This window comes from Nothoprocta perdicaria, unplaced genomic scaffold, assembly GCF_003342845.1.
Source record: "Nothoprocta perdicaria isolate Ctin4 unplaced genomic scaffold, notPer1 scaffold_490, whole genome shotgun sequence".
Lineage (NCBI taxonomy): Eukaryota > Metazoa > Chordata > Aves > Tinamiformes > Tinamidae > Nothoprocta > Nothoprocta perdicaria.
In genome coordinates, this window is record NW_020455744.1 from 51,707 (window position 1) to 64,042 (window position 12,336).

The following is a 12,336-nucleotide window of genomic DNA, read 5'->3' on the forward strand; positions in this document are numbered from 1 at the left end:
GAAAGGAAATACACGAGGTACATACTGTGAGAGGAACTGGATCTTGAAAAGCAAGACTCATTTCATGACAGTAGAGGTAGAGCAGCAGCCTTTCACACTTCTGTATCAAGCAAAAGAGATACACAAATTATCAGAGAATCCTACAAAATGTGTTTTTTAAGAATGAGGCTGCTGAAGATATCGAATTGATGTTTGGTACTTCCTCAGCCCCCAGCAGAAGAGCAAATACAAAAACTGTATTTCRAAATGAGCTTAACAGTCTTCACCAATGACCTGTAGTATTTTTCTGCAATACATTTATTGTATCTCAAATGCATTTTATGAGACCTTATGCAGTCACCAACAGTGCCATTAGTGCCATCCATTCAATGGATGTTCYAGAGAATATACAAAGCATGCATGGCTCTTTGTACTCGATAAATAATGAGAAATATCAGTAATCTTCCTCTGTCTGGAGCATAAATTCTCTGTAAGTGTAGGCATATACTGCTTTACATTCGCAGTAGGAGAGAGTATTTTTCCTGTGTACCCAAATATATTAAGCCGGATCACAAGCTTTAAAAGAGATTGTAAAAACTGCTTTTTTTGATTTTATGCTTGCTGATCCTTCATCAGAGTATTTACAGAATTTCTTACAATGTACCATTTAAACTGAAAAACAAACAGAGCTTTTCTGCTCTAGACAGTTGACACTTGTAAACAACAATTCTACAGGTGCACTAAGCTCAGAAATAAAACATTCATTTCAGTGTATTTACACGAGTTACTAATTAAAACAAACAAAACATTGCTGAAAAATTCCAATATACCTCGGAATTGCTTTAAAATCAACTATGTTTTAAACAACAAAAACAGAAAAAAAAAGCAAAAAAGATTCTAACAAACAGTTCAACTGCTTGCTCAAAAGGAAAAGATTTCTCTCTCAATTCTGAGCTTTAAGGAAGAATCAAAGTTGAAGCCCCACAGCTTGCTTTATCATTTTTCCACTAGGATTCTGAGAGATGCAAAGGAACAGTAGTTTTTTCAGACTTTTGTTATTCTTTTCAGGAGATTAGTGTTGCATTTTTGTACATCGTCATCAGAAAAAAACATAACTTTTAACAGGGTATTGCTGTAATACTTTTACAACTAAATGCTAGTTGATAAAGTCAATCTATACTAAATTTGGACAGCATAAACAAACAGAAAAAAAAAATAATAGGGAAGGGATAGTGTCCATTTGCAGCACTTTGTAATTCTTAAGAGTCTAGTCCCAGTTCACAGTATCACATTACTATCACTTCTCCAACTGTCTGAATGCAATATTCAAAATATTCAAATGAAGGCTGCTAATATTTAAGTAGTAAGTTCACATTTTTTTTAAGGAATAGTAAATTAGTTCATAGATTTTCTATTACTTAAAAAAAAATCACAAAATGCAGCAAGGCAAAACGCGTTTTTCTCTTACTCTACGATCTATTGGTGCCAAGCCCACAGTGCCTTCCAGCTTTCTTTTCTCGGAGCCTTGYGTGGGGTTATCACAGTCGTATTCAACTTCTGGCTTGGACAAATCCCGGCAGAACGTACAAATCCACTCTCCACTACACAAGAAAAACAGATTTGTTAACGTCAGGGAAGAAGCAAAGTCTTGAGAGGTTTTCCACATCTGGAGAAATTCTTCTTCATTAATAGGGTTTGAGGTTTTTTTAAAGCTTGATGTATTTTTATTTTATTAACTAAAAAAGGCAAGGAAAGGGACTGTTGTTAAAGGACATCACATTAGAACTTTCCTTTTCAATGGTACTGGCAAAATGGTGTCCACTTTTGTTAATGCTTAAACCAAAGCTTTAATCAATGGCCTACTTCCTAACTAAAGACACTGAAGATTTATGAAACAGGCTGAACAGAAAGGAAAGTGTTAGTGTCAGATGATCATAATTGTATTTTCCCTTTGCAAGTTTGAACTACTCTATACTGATTACCCTAGACAATTTTTTTCCCTCAAACCTGGGAATTCTTTGCTTACTAAGCAAACTTTTCAACAGTTTTTAAGTTTACCAAACAGCATCCAGGAAAACGCTGTAAATGACACTGTAGGTGACACAGCAAAGGAAGACATAAGAACAAAATGAAAGTAGCTCTACAAGCTGACCACGTCCACAGGCTCCCGTAAACAATTTGTGAAGTTCCCTAAACGTTTAAAAAATCTTCCAAGGGTCTATGGCTTTTATTTACTTTTCTATGAATGAAAACACTTGCATTTTCACAGATATCCACGAGAGGGCTGAATTGTACTTCCTACACAGGAGGCTGCATTCGGCAATAACCAGTTGTTACAGGACACCATGTRTGCTTTTATCCAGATAGCTTATAACAATAACAAGATCCTTGGAAATGGGGAATGGTTTTTGTGGCACCTTTGAGCTCATTTCATCAGTAATGCAGAAGACTTTCCAAGTTAAAAAGAAAGGAAAACAGTATGTCAAACTGGTTTTAGTGTAATCCTGAGATTTCTACCATCTGCTAGTTTTAGCTTAACAGCCATTTGCCTTTAAATGTCTTTGTCTTCTACTGTTTTACCTCAACAGTTATTTATAAGACAATTTCACCTCTGAGCATGGACCAGCATAAAAAAACCCAGATATGGGCCATGATCCAAAGATTTTATACATGAAAACAAGCAACATGTGAAAGATGGAGGGAAGATATATTTAAATATATAWGAGCCAGGAAGCATAGGGTGGAGTCTGGTAGCATAGAGGAAAAAAGATGAAGTGACCTTGTGAACTGATATGGGAAAACRTTCCATCCACTTGCAGAAGAACAAAAAGAAATCATGAAAGAAGGAAGGGACTGACACTGCTGACAATAATAATAAAGGAATGAGTGTATATTCGGAGGGTCTAACGCAAAGACACCAAACTGTATGTTGTAGATTGTTACAGTTGTGAAAAAAACAAAAACAAAAAGTTGAGATTCAAAAATTTGACATATCTGAAGTCAGGAGAGAACTTAAGCTAGCTGTGGTTCTGAGGTCCAGGAGTACAGCATATGTGCTAATGTGCACCTTTACAAATAGGAATCCTTCTCAGAAACCTTATTTCTGTTTCCCTTGCCTGCTGGCCATCAGTATCTCAGAGATCCCACAGAACAATCCAGTGAAAAATAAAAATTAAAGATGTAGCCTTGAAGCTCTACCAGCTTATTTTTTTTTCCCTATCAGACAGACACAAATATTTTAGTTTAAGCCCTAGCTGTACCTTTACTGTGTTTTGCTTATGACACAAAAACTGTAACACAACACCATTTTATTTTCAAAAACAGTCCCATAATTTGAAGTTTCAAGAGGTAAGAGAAATATTTTTACGTGCCATTTTCTATTGACATTTGAAAGAATAAATATAATTGTGGAATTATTTCTGTTACGAACCGCCCATAAACAGGGACTATCAATCTACAAAACCGCAAGCTACTACTCAGAGGGATTATACTAGAGGTTTTAAACAAACCATACTGTTATTTAGTAAGAAAATCTAATATTTACATAAAATCATTAAACAATGAACATGTTATGACAGATTCTTTTATCCTTTAATAAGCTTACTGTAGTGAATTTCCAAGTTGGAACGTTACAAACGCCTTTTATTTTATCAAAGACATTAATTCCAGAAGCAAACTTCGGTAATACTTTTAATACCAATGACAACCTATTTTCAGTTGCCATCTATATTTTAAGACTGTATTTTGAAATTGGACTGAATGCATTGAATATTTTCATTCTAACAGCCAATCATGAAAACCTACTGCTTCTTTCAGTGCTAAATGAAATGTTACCAGTAGATATAAAGCACTACAACTCATGCTACGAGCGCAGCCACTTTTAATACAACAGTAAATAGCATGTTTGATACTATATTAGTATCTTTCAATATTTTATTTTATTGTTATTAAAAGAAACACTAACTCTTCTGCTGTCTGATAGGCTGGTAATTCTATAGCCCAATTTAAGGCCAAAGATAATAGTAGATACCCTAACTATAAAAGATCTTGCCTGACTGTCAAGTAAGTGAAGAGCTCTATCACAGATTTTACACCTGCAAAAATTTAAACTAATATTTCAATGCAAATTACAATTTTCACCAATTAATAAAACTTAAGACTTCAAGAACCTTAAAGAGGACAAAAATCCCTTTGAAGCTGAAACTTCTGATATGGAGGCTCACAATCCAAAGCTTATGTCTTTTACTGAAAGTTTACAGGGAATTAATTCAGTCATAATTACCTTGGAAAGTTCATCAGTGAAGGGACATGGCAAGAAAGATGGAACACTTTAGGACATTTTTCACAGCAAAGGAGCTCCCCTCCATTCTGACATACTGCACACCAGTCTTCATTGGGATCATCCTCTTTCCTGCCCTCCCCTATGTGAGAGGGGCCTAACCATCCTGTCTTCCCACTGGACGTATTCTCCTGCAGGATCCCTGGTTGATCATCTGTGCTGTCTGGGGCATCTGTTCTCAAGACAGCTTCATCAGAAGTGGAATTATGATTGCTGTCTAACAGCAGTGAAGTAAGTATGCTTCTTGAAAAGGTCGTCTGAAAGAAAAGCACAGGCAGCTTGGTTATAGTGTGGAAGTGAGTTTAAATGTCACTAGCAGCAATTACACTGACTGCAATTACCAATTTACATGCAGTTAATCATACAGCTTGTAACATCTATGTGAGGATTACTATCACAGCTGTAGCTTCAAGCAACTAAACACAAGAAGTTAGTCATGAAGAGCAAATTCTGACATTATAAATACTCTTTCAGTAATAAAAAATGAAATTAAACTTTGATGCCCCCCCCAATAGTACCCTTAGTCTTGTGGACTACTTAACAACTAGGAACTTCTCCTAAAGCCACATGAACATTTGATGCTTAGCAGGGTTTTCTAATTTCCTTCATGGATTTCAGTAGATGAAAATAGTCTGATCAAAATAGTTTATTAATTGAACTGACATTAAAAATAATCTGATTTTGAATTTCATCTCTTCCTTTTATGCCAATACCTTCCGATTATTTTCCCTGAAAAATAAATCTCCAACATAATAAATTATTTTATACCTTATACATGCAAAATACCCTCCACTACCAAATGTAAAAGAGATCTGTAAAGAGAGTTGTTAACATTACATTTTGAGGCCGTGATTCTTCATCTGTTTCTTGCTTCACTATAACAATTGGGAAATCAAAATTCTCATTTGGTGGACTGGTCTCCTGTTTAATTCTGATCGGCTCCAACATAACAACTGGGAYTTTGTGTGTAGAATCAGCTCCTGGTGGTTTGCTGGAAGAGCTAGAACTTTAAATGACAAAAAGGCAGGAAAAAAGGAAATTAAGAGCTTTAAACGACACAAAGAGGCAAGAAAAAGGCAACTAAGAGTCATAATGGGACAACTTCTGCACAGTGATGCTTTCTGATCCTTTACCTCAGGATTCTAATCCATTTTTGGTTCTTCAAATCCTGTCATAAAATACAATTCTGTATCTCTTCATGTAAATTGAAAAGGCACTACAGGAAGGGAAGACTTAACAGCTTAGTTCCAGAACTACAGAGTTGCTCATGATTTTACTTCTCATTAACGAAAGATTTGCAAAATAATCTCCAATTCTTTTAGGTTATAAACAGGACAGCATTTCCACTGAATACCATTCCATTGAGAGGAGATATAGTGGCATATCGGGTGAAGATCTTCTCCAGAGCTGAATTAATCATTATAAACCACCCACTAGCAAATAAGCATCTTAACAGAGCTTCTCATAGTCTTTCGACTTGATTGGRCTCTATCTTTTTTCATGTGTATAGATACACTGCAATTGAACTAGAATATATATATGTAGGTTATATATATATTTTTTTCAGCAGTAATGAAGAATTTTAAATCCAAAGTGAATGAACCCAAATGTCAGCAGACRGAATTTCAAACATTTAAAAATTTATATTTGGATGTCTGCAATCCTTCATAGTATCTACTAACAAACTGAATATAGGAAAAGGTATTCTATACTATAAAACATCTGTATATCCAGTTCAAATAGCATGAATGTCATCTGACTTTTTTCTCTGTGTGGAAAAATTTGTCCTATGATGTAAGACGCATGYCCTGATCTATTGAAAAACATTAATGGACCTGCTGTCCTCAAACAGCAATGTCTAGGCCTATTTGTTCACTAGTATTCCATCACCACAGGATAAAACATCTTTGTGGACATGCAGATACCTAGTGCTCACTTACGTGACTATATTATGGAAGAAAACTCTTAATAAAACTCATTTTAACATTAATTCTTAAAATCTGAAGTCATTTATGATTCCACAGAGACCTTTAGTATGCAACCTTTTTCTCGTCTGATTTTGCTGAATTTCAAATCTAATTTACAGTAGGTAACCTATTAATAACACTAATCTAGCCATCTTCTACAGTTACAGCATTTTTAGGTCTGCTATTAATACATTAGAAATGAAATTACTACTTTTAGACTCCAAAGATTCCTATAATAAGCACTAGACCTGGTCTCTTAATAGAGAAGGTGAGACAAATTAACTTCAACATGGATTACTGACAGAAGAGGCTGAGGCTATACACAGCAAATTCTATAGGGATGGAAAACATGCTTTTCTTCCCTCCCACTTGATTCTCACCTCTCTCTGCTTCCAACACTGGAGGCACTGGGTGAACGAATTGGAGGGTTTATGTTTGTCACACTCACTCCTCCTAGGACAGAGAAATCAGATTAGGACAAAACASAAAGTTGTGTCAAATTTGAGGTTCTCGTAGGTGAAATACACGTATTTTGGGTCAAGTTCCTCTGCTTGAGTTACTCATTTATCCATATTTAGCTCATATCTTATTTAATACAAAATCATGAGAAGATGAGAAGAAGCATGGGGTAATGGAGGGCAGAAGAAGACCAAAAGGGTCCCACTGCATCTAAGTGGGCTGCTTACAGATCCTGAGAAACAAGACTGGGTTATTTGTTGTGTCTACGTTTACCTGGATGCATTTGTGGATACACTGTCTTGTCTGTGCTAATCTGGCTGTGGCTGTWCTGTGCAGAGCCACGTGAGCTTCTCCACTACAACACTTAAATCACAACACAGTCCACTTACCCGAGAGGCCTGGTGATGGCACTGATGAATTTGGTGACTGGACAGTTCTGCTCGAAGGCGGTTTTGGCTGATTCTGCTCTGTGGCACCATCCTTCCTTACCATGTTATCCAGTGTGATATTTCCTGAACAGTCAATCTAAAAGATTGGGGATGGGGCAGAGAAGGAGTTAAGTGTTGAGTGAGGGAAAGAAGCGCCTGCCATTTATTTGTYATATTGGAGCTGAAGACCAAAATGCATCTCAACTTTAGTCATCCAAAAAATGAGGTGGCTACTGTAAACAGATGATCCTGCTTGCTCTAAAAAGCAAAGAATTGGCCAAATTTGGACAATACTTCATACCATTATTTTTAGAAAAGATGATTCTGGAGGTGTCTATTTTGCTCTATCAGCTACAGACAAGGTTTACATCTAACTTTCACACACTGAGGTCAGAGAAACTGAAATTGTATTTCTATACCCTTTTTCCAGATACTCATGTTATCAATTTTAAGAATAATRAGCAATTCACAAACTACCCATTAATTTACTAATGTTGAACAGGATGGAACAAATCTTGAGGGGGACTCAATTCCATCTGTTCTACAGATCTTCAGGGCAGGAACCATGAATATCCACTCAAAATACAGACTGTAAGGCAAGACTTTTCATCCATGGCTCAGACCAGAAATCTAAAATCCATTTTAGGGTCTCACACTTTTATCAACTTAACTTCCTGAAGAACTGCACGTTCTGCATTGATAAAAAGAAATGAGCTTCTGAAATGTTAGACTTCTTGTAATAAATAAGATGAATGTTTGGTCAGAAAAGAGGTCACTTTGATATTAGTATTGCAAATTATCCGGACACATCACAATCTACTGGTAGCAACTGCACTGACCACTGAAGCTTGCTCTACATTCACAAGAGGGTATTGAAAGCACCTGCTAGCTCAGCATATTTACAGTGATTTGGGCAGTATATCTTAATAGCATAAACATAACCACATATACAYACAAGTAGCAGAATTTTAAATGACACTGTGTACAAAAAAACCCCAGCATGCTAAAACTTCTCCAAGATTCAAGAAGGTTTCATGCTTGTGCTGTGCAGTACATCCTGACAGATACTGTGACTGCAATGTGTTCTGTTTAAAAAAACAGAACATTTTGTTAGAGTTTACTGAGGAGAACAAAACACGAGAGGGAAAAGCAGGGATTAACAGTGAATTATGACTACAAAAACACAAGAAGCCAGGCACCTACAAATCTTAGAGAACAAACATCAGCTCAGCAGTTATTTAAAAAAATCAACTGAGCTCAACAGCTGTAATGTGGACTTCTGACAAATATGTAGAAGAAACTGGAAGAGAACTTCAGAAGCAAAGAAAACAGTTAATACCTTAATAAGGTAGTCCKTTAAATGAGATGCAAAAAAAAACTTTTAAAATGTTAAAAAATTACCAGACATATCATCATCAAATCAATGCTACCTATGGAGACTGATAACCAAATCTAGGTTAAGTAATTTTCATTAATATCATATGAAAAAAGAAACGAAAAAAAAAACAAAAAATGATGAAGGTTGAAGGCCAATATGCAGCATCCAAACAATCAWGGGCAAATGCAATCACAACCTGCAATGTTATTTTTCCTAGTAATCCTAAACCTCTTACAGCTGTTCACTGGAAGAGTCCTGAATACTGCCAGTAACATGTAGGCAATCCCACAATGTTGTTTGCTAGAAGTGTCTGACTTCAACAAGCAGAAGAAGAATTTCAGTCTAACAAGATGCTTACTTCACAAAATTAAAACCTTTTTCAACTTATTTTAAAATAAAATCTGCAAAACATTGCTTGCGTGTTACACTTACATCAGGAAGAGATGGTAGATTGTAGGAGCTACCCACTGGAGAACTCAGATCTATCATAGGAGGAGCATATGTCTTCCCATCACATCCCACAGCACTCGTGATGGTGGGGCTGGAAGGGGTAGAGGATGTGCTGCTTGCAGTTGAAGGGGTAGTTGAAGTTTGTCCACTGCCAATCTGCCACTAAGAAAAGACAATAATCCACAATTTAGCACTTTTGTTTTCTGCAGTTGATCACATCTACCACATAGAACTGATTCTAACTCATCAGCCTAGCAAACAGTTCAGTTTAGTAAGCTGAACTCAGGCTTAACATTCTGATTTACTCTGAGGTTATTTAATCTCAGGAAGCAATCTTACAAGACAAGCAAAGATGACAAGTAGCTGAAAACTGTGAATAAAAGAAATGAGTGTGAATCCTTAAATTCAAAGGCGCAYCTCAATGTTAAGTATCTATTAATATTTCATGCTGCATTGACAGTGTTGTGGGAGGAATATAACTGCTTTAGTGAAATAGAAGCATTACAGATAATAGGCTAAATTCACAACTGCTCTAGTACTTTTATTAAGTAAAAATCAATGGTGTCACTTGAATGTTGCTTCCCTTAACAACTTAAAGAGATTAAGAATTTGAAATGCTGACTGGGCCTCTACCCACCTATATGTTTATCACCATGGTGTAATGTGCATGGGCAAGTCGGACTAAATCTCATTCTTATTTAGACATACACAGTTTTCAGTGACTTTAATGGAGTTTCATGGTAACGAGGCAAAATCTGACTCTGCTCAATTCCTCTTCAGTTAGTCATTCAGTTCACTAGTTCAGTTTCAAAAAGACATTACTAGATAATGAAATACTGCATAGATAGGTTTGCAGACAGGGCAATCTTCAGAGGCTCTCAACAGAAATGACAGAGTTTTTGTTACTACAGTTCTCTTAATTATTGTACAGCTTTCTTCAATTTGGATGAAATTACTTCTCAGACATTGTAAGTACTGCTAACATGTGAATGATATTACCCCATTTCTCAGGACACAAATGAAGTTCATTTAATTCTCTCCCCACACTTTTGATATCTAACAACTCTTGTATTGATATGTATCTCTAATAAGATTTGCCTTGCGAAACAATGACAAAATATCCGACATGTTTGCTCTTACTCTAATTCAACTGCTGATCAGCTGGGTATTGATCACTCTCATTCAGCAGAGGCCCCATAATTGTGGAATTTCTTTCCTCACCCTAAGAGTTCAGATTTGGCAAACTCCAGAGAACGGCGGCAGCTACAGCTTTTAGTCAAGCTTTTATCTAGTTACTTGTGACTTGTTCAAGTCATTGACATTAGACTAAATGGGGGGATTTTCTAATCTATCTAGGTATTGATCGTAGTGTGCAGACCATGCTCATGTTAAGTGCTGCTTAAGTGGCCGGAAGTCACTGTGACAGCAAAGCAATAGAATGAACAGCTACATATAACACACAGTGGTTCATTTCTGCATATTTCAGCTACTAGAACACAGAATAAAAGAAACATGACAGTTATTAAGAAAACTGTGGGGATCTTGACACCGATAAGCAAACAGTCTCTGTTCTAACTGCAAAGCACACTAGGACATAAAGTAAGATGATACAAGGCGCATTTGATGTTTAATTTTCATATGGTGAGTGAAAAGGGAAATAAATCCTACCTGTTTTATAGCTTGCTGGGCCAAGAATGCCATCTGCAATGGGTTGGGCTTTAGGCCTTGTCTCGGTATGCTCTGGTTCGAGGGAAATCTCATCTGCTGTGCAGGAAGAGGTGATGCATTGGATTTGGGGTTATGATTCTGAAAATGAATCAAGCGTGGAGGTGGCTGTGGAAGAGGAAACAATTTTATCAGTTAGCTGTCTGATATCTATCATGTTTCATATCTATCTAACATTCCAGAAAATTTTCTGAGTGACCCTTTTCATTTTTCCTACCTATTTTCTGAAACACATAACAAATTACATGTAAACAAACAGTACCACACCATCTATCTGAGAGATCGCAGTACACATACTGAAAGTTAATGTTAGAAATAAAATCTAGCAGGTGGTTATGAATTATTTGTTATAAATGTGGTTACAAAGAAAAAAAGCTAGTGAGAGCATTTACAACTTTGAAAGCTGTATGGGAGAACCCAGTTCCATGCAAAATTGTCTTGAAATAAATTAAGTTTCACTTCACAACCATCTGACAAAAATAGAGAATATGTAGCTCAGCAACTGATCTTCACACAGGCTAATATTGTATCATTTGTTGTTGAGCAACGATGGGCTGAGTGCTGTACATATCCTGCCATACATGTTTAAGATGACCATTCAATTCTCAGTAAAGAAAATGCTTCCTAACCTAATTGTATACCTGTGTGCTAAAAAAATGTGCTACATGAAGTTCTGTTTTCAGAGCTTACTTCCTCCTTCTTCTTCAATTAGATGGATAAGAGCCTTCTCTGGAATATTCAAAACTTACCTGATGAGAAGTGGGAGACTGCTGCAGGGTTCCTGGCATTCTTGGATTTGATAAACTGACTGGACCTGCTCTGCGCTGAGCTTGCTGTCTCTGAGCCATGACCTGTTGCTGCATGTGCTGCAGTCGGAGCTGAGCTAAGCTTATCTGCGTTGGGAACTTCGACAGCTGGTTTGATGGTAAGCTGCTTGGGGGCTGCAAGTTTGTATCCATCACTGGGCTCTTGGGCATATGTGGTGGGGTTTCCTTATCCTCAATTACCAGAGAACCTGGTTTAAACAAAATAAATAAAGCAAAGGCTAAAATATTACAGTTAGGAGAAATGCAATTTTTCAAAATTAGCTCCTTTGATACCATGAAGTCATTGTTCATTATTGTAATGTAAAGGATGGGTAAACATGAGACAGAGCAGAACATTTACTTTGTTGGCCTGCAAGTTTGCAACATAAGCTTGCTTGTATTTTATAATGGAGAAAAAGGAGACACTGACAAATTATCTTGTGCTGTAACCTTCCCTGTGGAATAGACCTTCCTAAGGAGATGCCCTGTCTGTCTGAAAAAGCAAGTGACTGAAATTTTAATAAAAGAAGAGAGAGCGCCCTGACTCAACCCTCTGAGCTAAAGATCTAACTTAATGATATTGCGTTGCGATCCTTTTTTTGTCTCTGAACCAGCATCATGAAATATGCAGGTGATGTCTTTGGCGGCTACACATCACAAATTGTARGATGTGATGGGCACATCTGAGAGAGAGATTCTCTCTCTCTCCACTGATTTAGAGGGAATCTCAACTAGACAACACTTGCAAGTAATTTTATCCAAAGAGATATATAGTGTAGTTATACAAAGCTCTCATGTAGCATTC

General features: G+C 36.6%; 1 protein-coding gene across 1 annotated transcript in view; it reads right to left on the reverse strand.

Annotated features, from left to right (window-relative positions):
- TRIM24 (tripartite motif containing 24) overlaps nucleotides 1–12,336 on the reverse strand; it is a 58,645-nt gene that overhangs the window by 2,760 nt on the left and 43,549 nt on the right. The window contains exons 12-20 of the mRNA XM_026047319.1: nucleotides 11,475–11,740; nucleotides 10,669–10,833; nucleotides 8,983–9,162; nucleotides 7,134–7,269; nucleotides 6,666–6,738; nucleotides 5,156–5,324; nucleotides 4,262–4,575; nucleotides 1,448–1,580; nucleotides 26–100 (exon numbers count right to left, since the gene is read on the reverse strand). Coding sequence (XP_025903104.1) covers nucleotides 26–100; nucleotides 1,448–1,580; nucleotides 4,262–4,575; nucleotides 5,156–5,324; nucleotides 6,666–6,738; nucleotides 7,134–7,269; nucleotides 8,983–9,162; nucleotides 10,669–10,833; nucleotides 11,475–11,740 — 1,511 coding nt within the window. The remainder of the gene's footprint in view (nucleotides 1–25; nucleotides 101–1,447; nucleotides 1,581–4,261; nucleotides 4,576–5,155; nucleotides 5,325–6,665; nucleotides 6,739–7,133; nucleotides 7,270–8,982; nucleotides 9,163–10,668; nucleotides 10,834–11,474; nucleotides 11,741–12,336) is intronic.